Source organism: Chiloscyllium plagiosum, unplaced genomic scaffold, assembly GCF_037043375.1.
Source record: "Chiloscyllium plagiosum isolate Xiang-an unplaced genomic scaffold, Cpla_swu_hap1 HiC_scaffold_15, whole genome shotgun sequence".
Taxonomy (NCBI): domain Eukaryota; kingdom Metazoa; phylum Chordata; class Chondrichthyes; order Orectolobiformes; family Hemiscylliidae; genus Chiloscyllium; species Chiloscyllium plagiosum.
Window position 1 is genome coordinate 75265445 of NW_028270153.1, and position 21289 is coordinate 75286733.

General features: G+C 49.7%; 1 protein-coding gene across 1 annotated transcript; it reads right to left on the reverse strand.

Moving 5' to 3' along the window:
* Positions 1-1762: 1762 nt before the first annotated feature.
* LOC148147693 (uncharacterized) lies at positions 1763-12739 on the reverse strand. Its single transcript, XM_087994627.1, is given in 10 exon segments — positions 1763-1924; positions 2256-3145; positions 3510-4141; positions 5033-5403; positions 6463-6543; positions 6809-7005; positions 7172-7803; positions 8728-8981; positions 10405-10662; positions 12074-12739. Coding segments are annotated over 10 exon segments (4143 nt in total).
* Positions 12740-21289: the final 8550 nt, after the last annotated feature.

Sequence of the window (21289 nt, forward strand, 5' to 3'; positions counted from 1 at the left end):
TGGTAGCAAGAACAGGAAGGCAGATTACTACCTCAATGGAATCAATTTATGTAAAGGGGCAGTACAGAGAGATCTGGGTGTTCTTGTACACCAGTCAATGAAGACAAGCATGCAGGCTCAGCAGGTAGTGAAGAAGGCTAATAGCATGCTGGCCTTCATAACAAGAGGAATTGAGTATAGAAGCAAAGAGGTGCTTCTGCAGCTGTACAGGGCCCTGGTGAGACCACACCTGGAGTACTGTGTGCAGTTCTGGTCTCCAAATTTGAGGAAAGACATTCTGGCTATTGAGGGAGTGCAGCGTAGGTTCACGAGGTCAATTCCTGGAATGGTGGGACTACCTTACACTGAAAGACTGGAGTGACTGGGCTTGTGTACCCTTGAGTTTCGAAGGCTGAGAGGGGATCTGATTGAGACATATAAGATTATGAAAGGATTGGACACTCTGGAGGCAGGAGACATGTTTCCGCTGATGGGTGAGTGCCGAACCAGAGGACACAGCTTAAAAATACGGGGTAGACCATTTAGGACAGAGATGAGGAGAAACTTCTTCACCCAGAGAGTGGTGGCTGTGTGGAATGCTCTGCCCCAGAGGGCAGTGGAGGCCCAGTCTCTGGATTCATTTAAGAAAGAGTTGGATAGAGTTCTTAAAGATAGTGGAATCAAGGGTTATGGAGATAAGGCAGGAACAGGATACTGATTAGGAATGATCAGCCATGATCATATTGAATGGTGGTGCAGGCTCGAAGGGCAGAATGGCCTACTCCTGCACCTATTGTCTATTATCTCTTGTTTTTGGGTGCGACTGTGTGTCCTGTGTGTTTGGTTGAGAATGTGGTTGAGTGTTTGAGAGAGATTTTGTGTGTGTGTGACTGTGTGACAAATGTGCAGTCGGAACTCCAAAGGATATTAATATGTTCAGTGAATGGGATCATTTGATGTAAAGGGACTCACAGCAACACTTCCTCACATACTTAATACAGTCTCCTGGCTATAACTGGCAACATATTATTTGTTCTCCTAATTGTTGGCTATACCATGATGTTAACTTTCTGATATTCACACAGAGACACTATAATTCTGCTGCAAAGTAATGGTTCATACCTTTTCGCGATTTTGTACAAAAACCTTTTGCTTTCTATTATTCCTGCAAATGTGAATCACATCTCACCATGTTACATTCCATCTGCCAGTGTTTTAAATCTAATTCAACAATACAGCAAAGTCTCTTATAATGATATATAGCAAACTCTGTTACAGTCAGTACTTTCACGTTGCCATGTTATAATGTTCACTCAGAAAACTGCCCTCACATGGGGGAACAATGTTACTGGGTCTGGAAGTGTGGACTGGACAGGGAACTGGGATTTTAATATGCCAGTGAATTAATTTGTAAATAGTCGGCTGCAAATGTTTCATTCTAACATTGCAAGATATTGCCACCTTCTAAAATTTAAAACAACAAAATTCTTTCTTGTTATTTTTATCTGACATTTGATATTTCTACACAATATATTTAATCGATTAATTGCTTGACCATTCAGTACACCTGTCCATATCTGTTTGTAGCCTCTTTGTACTCCCCACTGCTTTCCCTTCGAACTAACAGCAGCGAGGCCAGTCTCCGATCACCAAGTCACCCTTTATTTACACATGCACAATACATGGACTCTGACTAGCTAGCTCAGAGCCAGGCCCCAGAGCGAGGAGACTCTCTGAATTCCCTGCTGACATCTGTCAGCAAGGATTCCTTGATTGTTCCGGGTTAACAGCGACAATCAGGGAATTCATATTCAGTGAGATACACCTGGCCAGACTCACTCCAATCACGATGGAGGGTCAGTACTGAGGGAGCTCTGCACTGATGGAGGGTCAGTACTGAGGGAGCTCTGCACTGAAGGTGGGTCACTACTGAGGGAGCTCTGCACTGATGAAGGGTCAGTACTGAAGGAGCTCTGCACTGATGGAGGGTTAGTCCTGAGGTAGCTCTGCACTGATGGTGGGTCACTACTGAGGGAGCTCTGCACTGATGGAAGGTCAGTACTGAGGGAGGTCTGCACTAATGGAGGGTCAGTACTGAGGGAGCTCTGTACTAATGGAGTGTCGCTACTGAGGGAGCTCTGTACTGATGGGGGGTCAGTCCTGAGGGAGCTCTGTACTGATGGAGGGTCAGTACAGAGGGAGCTCTGCACTGATGGAGGGTCAGTACTGAGGGAGCTCTGTAATGATGGAGTGTCGCTCCTGAGGCAGCTCTGTACTGATGGGGGGTCAGTACTGAGGGAGCTCTGTACTGATGGAGGGTCAGTACTGAGGGAGCTCTGCACTGATGGAGGGTCAGTACTGAGGGAGCTCATTACTCATGGTGGGTCAGTACTGAGGGAGCTCTGCACTGATGGAGGGTCAGTACTGAGGGAGCTCTGCACTGATGGAGGGTCTGTACTGAGGGAGCTCTGCAGTGATGGAGGGTCAGTACTGAGGGAGCTCTGTACTGATGGAGGGTCAGTACAGAGGGAGCTCTGTATTGATGGAGGGTCAGTACTGAGGGAGCTCTGCACTGATGGAGTGTCGCTACTGAGGGAGCTCTGTACTGATGGAGTGTCAGTCCTAAGGGAGCTCTGCACTGATGCAGGGTCAGTACTGAGGGAGCTCTGCACTGATGGAGAGTCTGTACTGAAGGAGCTCTGCACTGATGGAGGGTCAGTACTGAGGGAGCTCTGCACTGATGGAGGGTCAGGAATGAGGGAGCGCTGTATTGATGGAGGGTCAGTACTGAGGGAGCTCTGCAATGATGGAGGGTCAGTACTGAGGGAGCTCTGCAATGATGGAGGGTCAGTACTGAGGGAGCTCTGCACTGATGGAGGGTCAGTACTGAGGGAGCTCTGTACTGATGGAGTGTTGCTACTGAGGGAGCTCTGCACTGATGGAGAGTCGCTACTGAGGGAGCTCTGCACTAATGGAGGGTCAGTACTGAGGGAGCTCTGTACTGATGGGGGGTCAGTACTGAGGGAGCTCTGCACTGATGGAGGGTCAGTACTGAGGGAGCTCTGTACTGATGGGGGGTCAGTACTGAGGGAGCTCTGCACTGATGGAGGGTCAGTACTGAGGGAGCTCTGCACTGATGGAGGGTCAGTACTGAGGGAGCTCTGTACTGATGGAGGGTCACTACAGAGAGAGCTCTGCACTGATGGAGTGTCGCTACTGAGGGAGCTCTGCACTGATGGAGGGTCAGTACTGAGGGAGCTCTGCACTGATGGAGGGTCAATGCTGAGGGAGCTCTGCACTGATGGAGTGTCGCTACTGTGGGAGCTCTGTACTGATGGAGGGTCAGTACTGAGAGAGCTCTGCATTGATGGAGGGTCAGTACTGAGGTAGCTCTGCACTGATGGAGGGTCAATACTGAGGGAGCTCTGCACTGATGGAGGGTCAGTACTGAGGGAGCTCTGCACTGATGGAGGGTCAGTACTGAGGGAGCTCTGCACTGATGGAGGGTCAGTACTGAGGGAGCTCTGTACTGATGGGAGGGTCAGTACTGAGGGAGCTCTGCACTGATGGAGGGTCAGTATTGAGGGAGCTCTGAACTGATGGAGGGTGAGTACTGAGGGAGCTCTGTATTGATGGAGGGTCAGTACTGAGGGAGCTCTGCACTGATGGAGGGTCAGTACTGTGGGAGCTCTGTACTGATGGAGGGTCAGTACTGAGGGAGCTCTGCACTGATGGAGGGTCAGTACTGAGGGAGCTCTGTATTGATGGAGGGTCAGTGCAATGGGAGCTGAGCACTGATGGAGGGTTAGTACGGAGGGAGCTCTGTATTGATGGAGGGTCAGTACTGAGGGAGCTCTGCACAGATGGAGGGTCGGTACTGAAGGAGCTCTGCACTGATGGAGGGTCTGTACTGAGGGAGCTCTGCACTGATGGAGTGTCGATACTGAGGGACCTCTGCACTGATGGAGGGTCAGTACTGAGGGAGCTCTATCCTGATGGAGGGTCAGTACTGAGGGAGCTCTGCACTGATGGAGGGTCAGTACTGAGGGAGCTCTGAACTGATGGAGGGTCAGTACTGAGGGAGCTCTGTACTGATGGAGGGTCAGTACTGAGGGAGCTCTGTACTGATGGAGGGTCAGTACTGAGCGAGCTCTGGACTGATGTATGGTCAGTACTGAGGGAGCTCTGGACTGATGGAGGGTCCGTACTGACGATGCTCTGAACTGATGGTGGGTCAGTACGTTGGGAGCTCATGACTGATGGTGGGTCAGTACTGAGGGAGCTCTGCACTGATGGAGGGTCAGTAGTGAGGGAGCTCTGCACTGATGGAAGGTCAGTACTGAGGGAGGTCTTCACTGATGAAGGGTCAGTACTGAAGGAGCTCTGCACTGATGGAGGGTTAGTCCTGAGGGACCTCTGCACTGATGGTGGGTCACTACTGAGGGAGCTCTGCACTGATGGAAGGTCAGTACTGAGGGAGGTCTGCACTGATGGAGGGTCAGTACTGAGGGAGCTCTGTACTGATGGAGTGTCGCTACTGAGGGAGCTCTGTACTGATGGGGGGTCAGTCCTGAGGGAGCTCTGTACTGATGGAGGGTCAGTACAGAGGGAGCTCTGCACTGATGGAGGGTCAGTACTGAGGGAGCTCTGTAATGATGGAGTGTCGCTACTGAGGCAGCTCTGTTCTGATGGAGGGTCTGTACTGAGGGAGCTCTGCACTGATGGAGGGTCAGGACTGAGGGAGCTCATTACTCATGGTGGGTCAAGACTGAGGGAGCTCTGCACTGATGGAGGGTCAGTACTGAGGGAGCTCTGCACTGATGGAGGGTCTGTACTGAGGGAGCTCTGCAGTGATGGAGGGTCAGTACTGAGGGAGCTCTGTACTGATGGAGGGTCAGTACAGAGGGAGCTCTGTATTGATGGAGGGTCAGTACTGAGGGAGCTCTGCACTGATGGAGTGTCGCTACTGAGGGAGCTCTGTACTGATGGAGTGTCAGTCCTAAGGGAGCTCTGCACTGATGCAGGGTCAGTACTGAGGGAGCTCTGCACTGATGGAGGGTCTGTACTGAAGGAGCTCTGCACTGATGGAGGGTCAGTACTGAGGGAGCTCTGCACTGATGGAGGGTCAGTAATGAGGGAGCGCTGTACTGATGGAAGGTCAGTACTGAGGGAGCTCTGCACTGATGGAGGGTCAGTACTGAGGGAGCTCTGCAATGATGGAGGGTCTGTACTGAAGGAGCTCTGCACTGATGGAGGGTCAGTACTGAGGGAGCTCTGTACTGATGGAGGGTCAGTACTGAGGGAGCTCTGTACTGATGGAAGGTCAGTACTGAGGGCGCTCTGCACTGATGGAGGGTCAGTACTGAGGGAGCTCTGTACTGATGGAGGGTCAGTACTGAGGGAGCTCTGTTCTGATGGACGTCGCTACTGAGGGAGCTCTGCACTGATGGAGGGTCAGTACTGAGGGAGCTCTATACTGATGGAGGGTCAGTACTGAGGGAGCTCTGTACTGATGGAGGGTCAGTACTGAGGGAGCTCTGTTCTGATGGACGTCGCAACTGAGGGAGCTCTGCACTGATGGAGGGTCAGTACTGAGGGAGCTCTATACTGATGGAGGGTCAGTACTGAGGGAGCTCTGTACTGATGGAGGGTCAGTACTGAGGGAGCTCTGCACTGATGGAGGGTCAGTACTGTGGGAGCTCTGTACTGATGGAGGGTCTCTACTGAGGGAGCTCTGCACTGATGGAGGGTCAGTACTGAGGGAGATCTGCACTGATGGAGGGTCAGTACTGTGGGAGCTCTGTACTGATGGAGTGTCAGTACTGAGGGAGATCTGCACTGATGGAGGGTCAGTACTGTGGGAGCTCTGTACTGATGGAAGGTCAGTACTGAGGGAGATCTGCACTGATGGAGGGTCAGTACTGTGGGAGCTCTGTACTGATGGAGGGTCAGTCCTGAGGGAGATCTGCAATGATGGAGGGTCAGTACTGTGGGAGCTCTGTCCTGATGGAGGGTCAGTACTGAGTGAGATCTGCACTGATGGAGGGTCAGTACTGAGGGAGCTCTGCACTGTTGGAGGGTCAGTACTGAGGGAGCTCTGCACTGATGGAGGGTCAGTACTGTGGGAGCTCTGTACTGATGGATGGTCAGTACTGAGGGAGATCTGCACTGATGGAGGGTCAGTACTGAAGGAGCTCTATAATGATGGAGGGTCGGTACTGTGGGAGCTCTGTACTGATGGACGGTAAGTACTGACGGAGATCTGCACTGATGGAGGGTCAGTACTGAAGGAGCTCTGTAATGATGGAGGGTCAGTACTGAGGGAGCTCTGTATTGGTGGAGGGTCAGTATTGAGGGAGCTCTGTACTGATGGAGGGTCTCTACTGAGGGAGCTCTGCACTGATGGAGTGTCGCTACTGAGGGAGCTCTGTACTGATGGAGTGTCAGTCCTAAGGGAGCTCTGCACTGATGCAGGGTCAGTACTGAGGGAGCTCTGCACTGATGGAGGGTCTGTACTGAAGGAGCTCTGCACTGATGGAGGGTCAGTACTGAGGGAGCTCTGCACTGATGGAGGGTCAGTAATGAGGGAGCGCTGTACTGATGGAGGGTCAGTACTGAGGGAGCTCTGCACTGATGGAGGGTCAGTACTGAGGGAGCTCTGCAATGATGGAGGGTCAGTACTGAGGGAGCTCTGCACTGATGCAGTGTCGCTACTGAGGGAGCTCTGTACTGATGGAGTGTCAGTCCTAAGGGAGCTCTGCACTGATGCAGGGTCAGTACTGAGGGAGCTCTGCACTGATGGAGGGTCTGTACGGAAGGAGCTCTGCACTGATGGAGGGTCAGTACTGAGGGAGCTCTGCACTGATGGAGGGTCAGTAATGAGGGAGCGCTGTACTGATGGAGGGTCAGTACTGAGGGAGCTCTGCACTGATGGAGGGTCAGTACTGAGGGAGCTCTGCAATGATGGAGGGTCAGTACTGAGGGAGCTCTGCACTGATGGAGGGTCAGTACTGAGGGAGCTCTGTACTGATGGAGTGTCGCTACTGAGGTAGCTCTGCACTGATGGAGGGTCAATACTGAGGGAGCTCTGCACTGATGGAGGGTCAGTACTGAGGGAGCTCTGCACTGATGGAGGGTCAGTACTGAGGGAGCTCTGCACTGATGGAGGGTCAGTACTGAGGGAGCTCTGTACTGATGGGAGGGTCAGTACTGAGGGAGCTCTGCACTGATGGAGGGTCAGTATTGAGGGAGCTCTGAACTGATGGAGGGTGAGTACTGAGGGAGCTCTGTATTGATGGAGGGTCAGTACTGAGGGAGCTCTGCACTGATGGAGGGTCAGTACTGTGGGAGCTCTGTACTGATGGAGGGTCAGTACTGAGGGAGCTCTGCACTGATGGAGGGTCAGTACTGAGGGAGCTCTGTATTGATGGAGGGTCAGTGCAATGGGAGCTGAGCACTGATGGAGGGTTAGTACGGAGGGAGCTCTGTATTGATGGAGGGTCAGTACTGAGGGAGCTCTGCACAGATGGAGGGTCGGTACTGAAGGAGCTCTGCACTGATGGAGGGTCTGTACTGAGGGAGCTCTGCACTGATGGAGTGTCGATACTGAGGGACCTCTGCACTGATGGAGGGTCAGTACTGAGGGAGCTCTATCCTGATGGAGGGTCAGTACTGAGGGAGCTCTGCACTGATGGAGGGTCAGTACTGAGGGAGCTCTGAACTGATGGAGGGTCAGTACTGAGGGAGCTCTGTACTGATGGAGGGTCAGTACTGAGGGAGCTCTGTACTGATGGAGGGTCAGTACTGAGCGAGCTCTGGACTGATGTATGGTCAGTACTGAGGGAGCTCTGGACTGATGGAGGGTCCGTACTGACGATGCTCTGAACTGATGGTGGGTCAGTACGTTGGGAGCTCATGACTGATGGTGGGTCAGTACTGAGGGAGCTCTGCACTGATGGAGGGTCAGTAGTGAGGGAGCTCTGCACTGATGGAAGGTCAGTACTGAGGGAGGTCTGCACTGATGAAGGGTCAGTACTGAAGGAGCTCTGCACTGATGGAGGGTTAGTCCTGAGGGACCTCTGCACTGATGGTGGGTCACTACTGAGGGAGCTCTGCACTGATGGAAGGTCAGTACTGAGGGAGGTCTGCACTGATGGAGGGTCAGTACTGAGGGAGCTCTGTACTGATGGAGTGTCGCTACTGAGGGAGCTCTGTACTGATGGGGGGTCAGTCCTGAGGGAGCTCTGTACTGATGGAGGGTCAGTACAGAGGGAGCTCTGCACTGATGGAGGGTCAGTACTGAGGGAGCTCTGTAATGATGGAGTGTCGCTACTGAGGCAGCTCTGTACTGATGGAGGGTCTGTACTGAGGGAGCTCTGCACTGATGGAGGGTCAGGACTGAGGGAGCTCATTACTCATGGTGGGTCAAGACTGAGGGAGCTCTGCACTGATGGAGGGTCAGTACTGAGGGAGCTCTGCACTGATGGAGGGTCTGTACTGAGGGAGCTCTGCAGTGATGGAGGGTCAGTACTGAGGGAGCTCTGTACTGATGGAGGGTCAGTACAGAGGGAGCTCTGTATTGATGGAGGGTCAGTACTGAGGGAGCTCTGCACTGATGGAGTGTCGCTACTGAGGGAGCTCTGTACTGATGGAGTGTCAGTCCTAAGGGAGCTCTGCACTGATGCAGGGTCAGTACTGAGGGAGCTCTGCACTGATGGAGGGTCTGTACTGAAGGAGCTCTGCACTGATGGAGGGTCAGTACTGAGGGAGCTCTGCACTGATGGAGGGTCAGTAATGAGGGAGCGCTGTACTGATGGAAGGTCAGTACTGAGGGAGCTCTGCACTGATGGAGGGTCAGTACTGAGGGAGCTCTGCAATGATGGAGGGTCTGTACTGAAGGAGCTCTGCACTGATGGAGGGTCAGTACTGAGGGAGCTCTGTACTGATGGAGGGTCAGTACTGAGGGAGCTCTGTACTGATGGAAGGTCAGTACTGAGGGCGCTCTGCACTGATGGAGGGTCAGTACTGAGGGAGCTCTGTACTGATGGAGGGTCAGTACTGAGGGAGCTCTGTTCTGATGGACGTCGCTACTGAGGGAGCTCTGCACTGATGGAGGGTCAGTACTGAGGGAGCTCTATACTGATGGAGGGTCAGTACTGAGGGAGCTCTGTACTGATGGAGGGTCAGTACTGAGGGAGCTCTGTTCTGATGGACGTCGCAACTGAGGGAGCTCTGCACTGATGGAGGGTCAGTACTGAGGGAGCTCTATACTGATGGAGGGTCAGTACTGAGGGAGCTCTGTACTGATGGAGGGTCAGTACTGAGGGAGCTCTGCACTGATGGAGGGTCAGTACTGTGGGAGCTCTGTACTGATGGAGGGTCTCTACTGAGGGAGCTCTGCACTGATGGAGGGTCAGTACTGAGGGAGATCTGCACTGATGGAGGGTCAGTACTGTGGGAGCTCTGTACTGATGGAGTGTCAGTACTGAGGGAGATCTGCACTGATGGAGGGTCAGTACTGTGGGAGCTCTGTACTGATGGAGGGTCAGTACTGAGGGAGATCTGCACTGATGGAGGGTCAGTACTGTGGGAGCTCTGTACTGATGGAGGGTCAGTCCTGAGGGAGATCTGCAATGATGGAGGGTCAGTACTGTGGGAGCTCTGTCCTGATGGAGGGTCAGTACTGAGTGAGATCTGCACTGATGGAGGGTCAGTACTGAGGGAGCTCTGCACTGTTGGAGGGTCAGTACTGAGGGAGCTCTGCACTGATGGAGGGTCAGTACTGTGGGAGCTCTGTACTGATGGATGGTCAGTACTGAGGGAGATCTGCACTGATGGAGGGTCAGTACTGAAGGAGCTCTATAATGATGGAGGGTCGGTACTGTGGGAGCTCTGTACTGATGGACGGTAAGTACTGACGGAGATCTGCACTGATGGAGGGTCAGTACTGAAGGAGCTCTGTAATGATGGAGGGTCAGTACTGAGGGAGCTCTGTATTGGTGGAGGGTCAGTATTGAGGGAGCTGTGTACTGATGGAGGGTCTCTACTGAGGGAGCTCTGCACTGATGGAGTGTCGCTACTGAGGGAGCTCTGTACTGATGGAGTGTCAGTCCTAAGGGAGCTCTGCACTGATGCAGGGTCAGTACTGAGGGAGCTCTGCACTGATGGAGGGTCTGTACTGAAGGAGCTCTGCACTGATGGAGGGTCAGTACTGAGGGAGCTCTGCACTGATGGAGGGTCAGTAATGAGGGAGCGCTGTACTGATGGAAGGTCAGTACTGAGGGAGCTCTGCACTGATGGAGGGTCAGTACTGAGGGAGCTCTGCAATGATGGAGGGTCAGTACTGAGGGAGCTCTGCACTGATGCAGTGTCGCTACTGAGGGAGCTCTGTACTGATGGAGTGTCAGTCCTAAGGGAGCTCTGCACTGATGCAGGGTCAGTACTGAGGGAGCTCTGCACTGATGGAGGGTCTGTACTGAAGGAGCTCTGCACTGATGGAGGGTCAGTACTGAGGGAGCTCTGCACTGATGGAGGGTCAGTAATGAGGGAGCGCTGTACTGATGGAGGGTCAGTACTGAGGGAGCTCTGCACTGATGGAGGGTCAGTACTGAGGGAGCTCTGCAATGATGGAGGGTCAGTACTGAGGGAGCTCTGCACTGATGGAGGGTCAGTACTGAGGGAGCTCTGTACTGATGGAGTGTCGCTACTGAGGGAGCTCTGTACTGATGGAAGGTCAGTACTGAGGGCGCTCTGCACTGATGGAGGGTCAGTACTGAGGGAGCTCTGTACTGATGGAGGGTCAGTACTGAGGGAGCTCTGTTCTGATGGACGTCGCTACTGAGGGAGCTCTGCACTGATGGAGGGTCAGTACTGAGGGAGCTCTGTACTGATGGAGGGTCAGTACTGAGGGAGCTCTGTATTGATGGAAGGTCAGTACTGAGGGAGATCTGCACTGATGGAGGGTCATTACTGAAGGAGCTCTGTACTGATGAGGGTCAGTACTGAGGGAGCTCTGTACTGATGGAGGGTCAGTACTGAGGGAGCTCTGCACTGATGGAGGGTCAGTACTGTGGGAGCTCTGTACTGATGGAGGGTCTCTACTGAGGGAGCTCTGCACTGATGGAGGGTCAGTACTGAGGGAGATCTGCACTGATGGAGGGTCAGTACTGTGGGAGCTCTGTACTGATGGAGTGTCAGTACTGAGGGAGATCTGCACTGATGGAGGGTCAGTACTGTGGGAGCTCTGTACTGATGGAGGGTCAGTACTGAGGGAGATCTGCACTGATGGAGGGTCAGTACTGTGGGAGCTCTGTACTGATGGAGGGTCAGTCCTGAGGGAGATCTGCACTGATGGAGGGTCAGTACTGTGGGAGCTCTGTCCTGATGGAGGGTCAGTACTGAGTGAGATCTGCACTGATGGAGGGTCAGTACTGAGGGAGCTCTGCACTGATGGAGGGTCAGTACTGTGGGAGCTCTGTACTGATGGATGGTCAGTACTGAGGGAGATCTGCACTGATGGAGGGTCAGTACTGAAGGAGCTCTATAATGATGGAGGTTCGGTACTGTGGGAGCTCTGTACTGATGGACGGTAAGTACTGACGGAGATCTGCACTGATGGAGGGTCAGTACTGAAGGAGCTCTGTAATGATGGAGGGTCAGTACTGAGGGAGCTCTGTATTGGTGGAGGGTCAGTATTGAGGGAGCTGTGTACTGATGGAGGGTCTCTACTGAGGGAGTTCTGCACTGATGGAGGGTCAGTACTGAGGGAGCTGTGTACTGATGGAGGGTCAGTACTGAGTGAGATCTGCACTGATGGAGGGTCAGTACTGAGGGAGCTCTGTACTGATGGAGGGTCAGTACAGAGGGAGCTCTGTATTGATGGAGGGTCTGTACTGAGGGAGCTCTGCACTGATGGAGGGTCAGGACTGAGGGAGCTCATTACTCATGGTGGGTCAAGACTGAGGGAGCTCTGCACTGATGGATGGTCAGTACTGAGGGAGATCTGCACTGATGGAGGGTCAGTACTGAAGGAGCTCTATAATGATGGAGGGTCAGTACTGTGGGAGCTCTGTACTGATGGACGGTAAGTACTGACGGAGATCTGCACTGATGGAGGGTCAGTACTGAAGGAGCTCTGTAATGATGGAGGGTCAGTACTGAGGGAGCTCTGTATTGGTGGAGGGTCAGTATTGAGGGAGCTCTGTACTGATGGAGGGTCTCTACTGAGGGAGCTCTGCACTGATGGAGGGTCAGTACTGAGGGAGCTGTGTACTGATGGAGGGTCAGTACTGAGTGAGATCTGCACTGATGGAGGGTCAGTACTGAGGGAGCTCTGCACTGATGGAGGGTCAGTACTGAGGGAGCTCTGTACTGAGGGAGGGTCAGTACTGAGGGAGCTCCTCACTGATGGAGTGTCAGTACTGAGGGAGCTCTGCAATGATGGAGGGTCAGTACTGATGGAGTTCTGTCCTGATGGAGGGTCAGTACTGAGGGAGCTCTGTACTGATGGAGGGTCAGTACTGAGGGAGCTCTGTACTGATGGAGGGTCAGTACTGAGGGAGCTCTGCACTGATGGAGGGTCAGTACTGAGGGAGCTCTGTACTGATGGAGGGTCAGTACTGAGGGAGCTCTGTACTGATGGAGGGTCAGTACTGAGGGAGCTCTGCACTGATGGAGGGTCAGTACTGAGGGTCTGCTGCACTGTACTGAAGATACAGCATTTAATTGACTGACTCAGTAAAACTGTCTGGGACAGGAGCATGGAAGTACTTCACAGACCTCTGTAAAACTGACTGGAATTGGGAAACAGTATTTCTCCGAGACACCTGCACCAATCAACCCCACCGCCCTGGGGCCCAATATTTCAACATCCCCTCCCACTCTGCTGAGGACATGGAGGTACTGGGCCTCCTTCACCGCTGCTCCCTCACCACCCGATGCCTGGAGGAAGAACGCCTCATCTTCCGCCTCGGAACGCTTCTACCCCAGGGCATCAATGTGGATTTCAACAGTTTCCTCATTTCCCCTTCCCCCCACCTCACCCCAGCTCCAGCCTTCCAGCTCAGCACCGCCCTCATGACCTGTCCTCCCTGCCTATCTTTCTTTCCACCTATCCACTCCATCCACCTCTCTGTCCTAACACCTCCATCCTAACCCCCATTCACAGATTGTACTCTATGTTACTTTCTCCCCAGCCCCACCCCCCTCTTATTTATCCCACCACCCTGCAGGCTCTCTGCCTCTATCCCTGATGAAGGGCTTTTGCCCAAAATGTCGATTTTCCTGCTCCTCGGCTGCTGCCTGACCTGCTGTGCTTTTCCAGCACAACTCTAATCTAGCCTCTGGTTTCCAGCATCTGCAGCCCTTGTTTTTATCGAATTAACTCACTGACTCAGGACTGCTGACTGACATGGTATTTAATTCTCTGGCTCACCAGTACTGATTGGGACAGGGAGATGGTATGTAATTCACTGACTCAGTAATACGGACTGGGACAGGGGACCAGTATTTAATTCACTGACTCAGTAACACTGACTGGGACAGGGTCAGAGTATTTAATTGACTGACTCAGTAACACTGACTGGGACGGGGTCAGAATATTTAATTCACTGACTCAGTAACACTGAGTGGGACAGGGTCAGAGTATTTAATTCACAGACTCAGTAACACTGACTGGGACAGGGTCAGAATATTTAATTCACATCTCAGTAACACTGACTGGGACAGGGTCAGAGTATTTAATTCACTGACTCAGTAATACTGACTGGGACAGGGACACAGTATTTAATTCACTGACTCAGTAACACTGACTGGGACAGGGTCAGAGTATTTAATTGACTGACTCAGTAACACTGACTGGGACGGGGTCAGAATATTTAATTCACTGACTCAGTAACACTGAGTGGGACAGGGGAACAGTATTTAATTCACAGACTCAGTAACACTGACTGGGACAGGGTCAGAATATTTAATTCACATCTCAGTAACACTGACTGGGACAGGGTCAGAATATTTAATTCACAGACTCAGTAACACTGACTGGGACAGGGTCAGAATATTTAATTCACATCTCAGTAACACTGACTGGGACAGGGTCAGAATATTTAATTCACTGACTCAGTAACACTGACTGGGACAGGGTCAGAATATTTATTTCACAGACTCAGTAACACTGACTGGGACAGGGTCAGAGTATTTCATTCACTGACTCAGTAACACTGACTGGGACAGGGTCAGAGTATTTAATTCACTGACTCAGTAACACTGTCTAGGACAGGGTCAGAGTATTTAATTCACAGACTCAGTAACACTGACTGGGACAGGGGAACAGCATTTAATTCACAGACTCAGTAACAATGACTGGGACAGGGTCAGAGTATTTAATTCACAGACTCAGTAACACTGACTGGGACAGGGTCAGAGTATTTAATTCACTGACTCAGGAACACTGACTGGGACAGGGTCAGAGTATTTAATTCACTGACTCAGTAACACTGACTGGGACAGGGTCAGAGTATTTAATTCACTGACTCAGTAACACTGACTGGGACAGGGTCAGAGTATTTAATTCACTGACTCAGTAACACTGACTGGGACAGGGTCAGAGTATTTAATTCACTGACTCAGTAACACTGACTGGGACAGGGTCAGAGTATTTAATTCACTGACTCAGTAACACTGACTGGGACAGGGTCAGAGTATTTAATTCACAGACTCAGTAACACTGACTGGGACAGGGTCAAAATATTTAATTCACTGACTCAGTAACACTGACTGGGACAGGGTCAGAATATGTAATTCACTGACTCAGTAACACTGACTGGGACAGGGTCAGAGTATTTAATTCACTGACTCAGTAACACTGACTGGGACAGGGTCAGAGTATTTAATTCACTGACTCAGTAACACTGACTGGGACAGGGGAACAGTATTTAATTCACTGACTCAGTAACACTGCCTGGGACAGGGTCAGAGTATTTAATTCACTGACTCAGTAACACTGACTGGGACAGGGTCGGAGTATTTAATTCACTGAGTCAGTCACACTGACTGGGACAGGGGCACAGTATTTAATTCACTGACTCAGTAACACTGACTGGGACAGGGTCAGAATATTTAATTCACTGACTCAGTAACACTGACTGGGACAGGGTCAGAATATTTAATTCACTGACTCAGTAACACTGACTGGGACAGGGTCAGAATATTTAATTCACTGACTCAGTAACACTGACTGGGACAGGGTCAGATTATTTAATTCACATCTCAGTAACACTGACTGGGACAGGATCAGAATATTTAATTCACATCTCAGTAACACTGACTGGGACAGGGTCAGAATATTTAATTCACTGAATCAGTAACACTGACTGGGACAGGGTCAGAGTATTTAATTCAGTGACTCAGTAACACTGACTGGGACAGGGGAACAGTATTTAATTCACTGACTCAGTAACAATGACTGGGACAGGGTCAGAGTATTTAATTCACTGACTCAGTAACACTGACTGGGACAGGGGAACAGTATTTAATTCACTGACTCAGTAACACTGACTGGGACTGGGTCAGAGTATTTAATTCACTGACTCAGTAACACTGACTGGGACAGGGTCAGAATATTTAATTTGAAACTTTATTGCTGGAACAGCACAGCAGGTCAGGCAGCATCCAGGGAACAGGAGATTCGACGTTTCGGGCACAGGCCCTTCTTCAGGAATGAGCAGAGAGTGTTCAGCAGGAGAAGATAAAAGGTAGAGAGGAGGGACTTTGAGGAGTGGCGTAGGAAATGTGAAATGGTTAAGGGCATGTGCCCGAAACGTCGAATCTCCGGTTCCCTGGATGCTGCCTGACCTGCTGTGCTGTTCCAGCAATAAAGTTTCAACTTTGATCTCCAGCATCTGCAGACCTCACTTTCTCCCAGAATATTAAATCACTGACTCAGTAACACTGACTGGGACAGGGTCAGAATATTTAATTCACAGACTCATTAACACTGACTGGGACAGGGTCAGAATATTTAATTCACATCTCAGTAACACTGACTGGGACAGGGTCAGAATATTTAATTCACAGACTCAGTAACACTGACTGGGACAGGGTCAGAATATTTAATTCACTGACTCAGTAACACTGACTGGGACAGGGTCAGAATATTTAATTCACATCTCAGTAACACTGACTGGGACAGGGTCAGAATATTTAATTCACAGACTCAGTAACACTGACTGGGACAGGGTCAGAATATTTAATTCACATCTCAGTAACACTGACTGGGACAGGGTCAAAATATTTAATTCACATCTCAGTAACACTGACTGGGACAGGGTCAGAATATTTAATTCACAGACTCAGTAACACTGACTGGGACAGGGTCCGAGTATTTAATTCACTGACTCAGTAACACTGACTGGGACAGGGTCAGAGTATTTATTTCACAGACTCAGTAACACTGACTGGGACAGGGTCCGAGTATTTAATTCACTGACTCAGTAACACTGACTGGGACAGGGTCAGAGTATTTAATTCACTGACTCAGTAACACTGACTGGGACAGGGTCAGAGTATTTAATTCACTGACTCAGTAACACTGACTGGGACAGGGTCAGAGTATTTAATTCACGGACTCAGTAACACTGACTGGGACAGGGTCAGAGTATTTAATTCACTGACTCAGTAACACTGACTGGGACAGGGTCAGAATATTTATTTCACAGACTCAGTAACACTGACTGGGACAGGGGAACAGTATTTAATTCACTGACTCAGTAACACTGACTGGGACAGGGTCAGAGTATTTAATTCACTGACTCAGTAACACTGACTGGGACATTGGCACAGTATTTAATTCACTGACTCAGTAACAATGACTGGGACAGGGTCAGAGTATTTAATTCACAGACTCGGTAACACTGACTGGGACAGGGTCAGAGTATTTCATTCACTGACTCAGTAACACTGACTGGGACAGGGTCAGAGTATTTCATTCACTGACTCAGTAACACTGAGTGGGACAGGGTCAGAGTATTTCATTCACTGACTCAGTAACACTGACTGGGACAGGGTCAGAATATTTAATTCACATCTCAGTAACACTGACTGGGACAGTGTCAGAATATTTAATTCACATCTCAGTAACACTGACTGGGACAGGGTCAGAATATTTAATTCACATCTCAGTAACACTGACTGGGACAGGGTCAGAGTCTTTAATTCACTGACTCAGTAACACTGACTGGGACAGGGTCAGAGTATTTAATTCACTGACTCAGTAACACTGACAGGGACAGGGTCAGAGTATTTAATTCACTGACTCAGTAACACTGACTGGGACAGGGTCAGAGTATTTATTTCACAGACTCAGCAACACTGACTGGGACAGGGTCCGAGTATTTCATTCACTGACTCAGTAACCATGACTGGGACAGGGTCAGAGTATTTAATTCAGTGACTCAGTAACACTGACTGGGACAGGGTCAGAGTATTTAATTCACTGACTCAGTAACACTGACTGGGACAGGGTCAGAGTATTTAATTCACTGACTCAGTAACACTGACTGGGACAGGGTCAGAGTATTTATTTCACAGACTCAGCAACACTGACTGGGACAGGGTCAGAGTATTTAATTCACTGACTCAGTAACCATGACTGGGACAGGGTCAGAGTATTTAATTCAGTGACTCAGTAACACTGACTGGGACAGGGTCAGAGTATTTAATTCACTGACTCAGTAACACTGACTGGGACAGGGTCAGAGTATTTAATTCACTGACTCAGTAACACTGACTGGGACAGGGTCCGAGTATTTCATTCACTGACTCAGTAACACTGACTGGGACAGGGTCAGAGTATTTAATTCACTGACTCAGTAACACTGACTGGGACAGGGTCAGAGTATTTAATTCGCAGACTCAGTAACACTGACTGGGACAGGGTCAGAGTATTTAATTCACAGACTCAGTAACACTGACTGGGACAGGGGAACAGTATTTAATTCACAGACTCAGTAACACTGACTGGGATAGGGGCACAGTATTTAATTCACTGACTCAGTAACACTGACTGGGACAGGGTCAGAGTATTTAATTCGCAGACTCAGTAACACTGACTGGGACAGGGTCAGAATTTTTAATTCACAGACTCAGTAACACTGACTGGGACAGGGGAACAGTATTTAATTCACAGACTCAGTAACACTGACTAGGACATGGGCACAGTATTTAATTCACTGACTGAGTAACACTGACTGGGACAGGGTCAGAGTATTTAATTCACTGACTCAGTAACACTGACTGGGGCAGGAAGAGTATTTAATTTACTGACTCAGTAACACTGACTGCGACAGGGGCACAGTATTTAATTCACTGATTCAGTATCACTGACTGGGATAGGGGCACAGTATTTAATTCACTGACTCAGTAACACTGACGGGGACAGGGTCAGAGTATTTAATTCACTGACTCAGTAACACTGACTGGGACAGGGTCAGAATATTTAATTCACAGATTCAGTAACACTGACTGGGACAGGGTCAGAGTATTTAATTCACTGACTCAGTAACAATGACTGGGACAGGGTCAGAGTATTTAATTCACTGACTCAGTAACACTGACTGGGACAGGGTCAGAGTATTTAATTCACAGACTCAGTAACACTGACTGGGACAGGGTCAGAGTATTTAATTCACTGACTCAGTAACATTGACTTTGACAGGGGCACAGTATTTAATTCACTGACTCAGTAACTCTGACTGGGACAGGGTCAGAGTATTTAATTCACTGACTCAGTAATACTGACTGTGACAGGGACAGAGTATATAATTCACTGACTCAGTAACACTGACTGGGACAGGGTCAGAGTATTTAATTCACTGACTCAGTAACACTGACTGGGACAGGGTCAGAGTATTTAATTCACTGACTCAGTAACACTGACTGGGACAGGGGAACAGTATTTAATTCACTGACTCAGTAACACTGACTGGGACAGGGTCAGAGTATTTAATTCACTGACTCAGTAACACTGACTGGGACAGGGTCAGAGTATTTAATTCACTGACTCAGTAACACTGACTGGGACAGGGGAACAGTATTTGATTCACTGACTCAGTAATACTGACTGGGACAGGGTCAGAGTATTTAATTCACTGACTCAGTAACACTGACTGGGACTGGGTCAGAGTATTTAATTCACTGACTCAGTAACACTGACTGGGACAGGGTCAGAATATTTAATTTGAAACTTTATTGCTGGAACAGCACAGCAGGTCAGGCAGCATCCAGGGAACAGGAGATTCGACGTTTCGGGCACAGGCCCTTCTTCAGGAATGAGCAGAGAGTGTTCTGCAGGAGAAGATAAAAGGTAGGTAGGAGGGACTTTGAGGAGGGGCGTTGGAAATGTGAAATGGTTAAGGGCATGTGCCCGAAACGTCGAATCTCCGGTTCCCTGGATCCTGCCTGACCTGCTGTGCTGTTCCAGCAATAAAGTTTCAACTTTGATCTCCAGCATCTGCAGACCTCACTTTCTCCCAGAATATTAAATCACTGACTCAGTAACACTGACTGGGACAGGGTCAGAATATTTAATTCACAGATTCAGTAACACTGACTGGGACAGGGTCAGAGTATTTAATTCACTGACTCAGTAACAATGACTGGGACAGGGTCAGAGTATTTAATTCACTGACTCAGTAACACTGACTGGGACAGGGTCAGAGTATTTAATTCACAGACTCAGTAACACTGACTGGGACAGGGTCAGAGTATTTAATTCACTGACTCAGTAACACTGACTGTGACAGGGGCACAGTATTTAATTCACTGACTCAGTAACTCTGACTGGGACAGGGTCAGAGTATTTAATTCACTGACTCAGTAATACTGACTGTGACAGGGACAGAGTATATAATTCACTGACTCAGTAACACTGACTGGGACAGGGTCAGAGTATTTAATTCACTGACTCAGTAACACTGACTGGGACAGGGTCAGAGTATTTAATTCACTGACTCAGTAACAATGACTGGGACAGGGTCAGAGTATTTAATTCACTGACTCAGTAACACTGACTGGGACAGGGGAACAGTATTTAATTCACTGACTCAGTAATACTGATTGGGACAGGGTCAGAGTATTTAATTCACTGACTCAGTAACACTGACTGGGACTGGGTCAGAGTATTTAATTCACTGACTCAGTAACACTGACTGGGACAGGGTCAGAATATTTAATTTGAAACTTTATTCCTGGAACAGCACAGCAGGTCAGGCAGCATCCAGGGAACAGGAGATTCGACGTTTCGGGCACAGGCCCTTCTTCAGGAATGAGCAGAGAGTGTTCAGCAGGAGAAGATAAAAGGTAGGGAGGAGGGACTTTGAGGAGGGGCGTTGGAAATGTGAAATGTTGAAGGGCCTGTGCCCGAAACATCGAATCTCCGGTTCCCTGGATGCTGCCTGACCTGCTGTGCTGTTCCAGCAATAAAGTTTCAACTTTGATCTCCAGCATCTGCAGACCTCACTTTCTCCCAGAATATTAAATCACTGACTCAGTAACACTGACTGGGACAGGGTCAGAGTATTTAATTCACTGACTCAGTAACACTGACTGGGACAGGGTCAGAATATTTAATTCACAGACTCAGTAACACTGACTGGGACACGGTCAGAATATTTAATTCACAGACTCAGTAACACTGACTGGGACAGGGTCCGAGTATTTCATTCACAGACTCAGTAACACTGACTGGGACAGGGTCAGAGTATTTAATTCACTGACTCAGTAACACTGACTGCGACAGGGGCACAGTATTTAATTCACTGATTCAGTAACACTGACTGGGATAGGGGCACAGTATTTAATTCACTGACTCAGTAACACTGACTGGGACAGGGTCAGAGTATTTAATTCACTGACTCAGTAACACTGACTGGTCTAGGGTCAGAATATTTAATTCACAGATTCAGTAACACTGACTGGGACAGGGTCAGAGTATTTAATTCACTGACTCAGTAACAATGACTGGGACAGGGTCAGAGTATTTAATTCACTGACTCAGTAACACTGACTGGGACAGGGTCAGATTATTTAATTCACAGACTCAGTAACACTGACTGGGACAGGGTCAGAGTATTTAATTCACTGACTCAGTAACACTGACTGTGACAGGGGCACAGTATTTAATTCACTGACTCAGTAACTCTGACTGGGACAGGGTCAGAGTATTTAATTCACTGACTCAGTAATACTGACTGGGACAGGGACAGAGTATATAATTCACTGACTCAGTAACACTGACTGGGACAGGGTCAGAGCATTT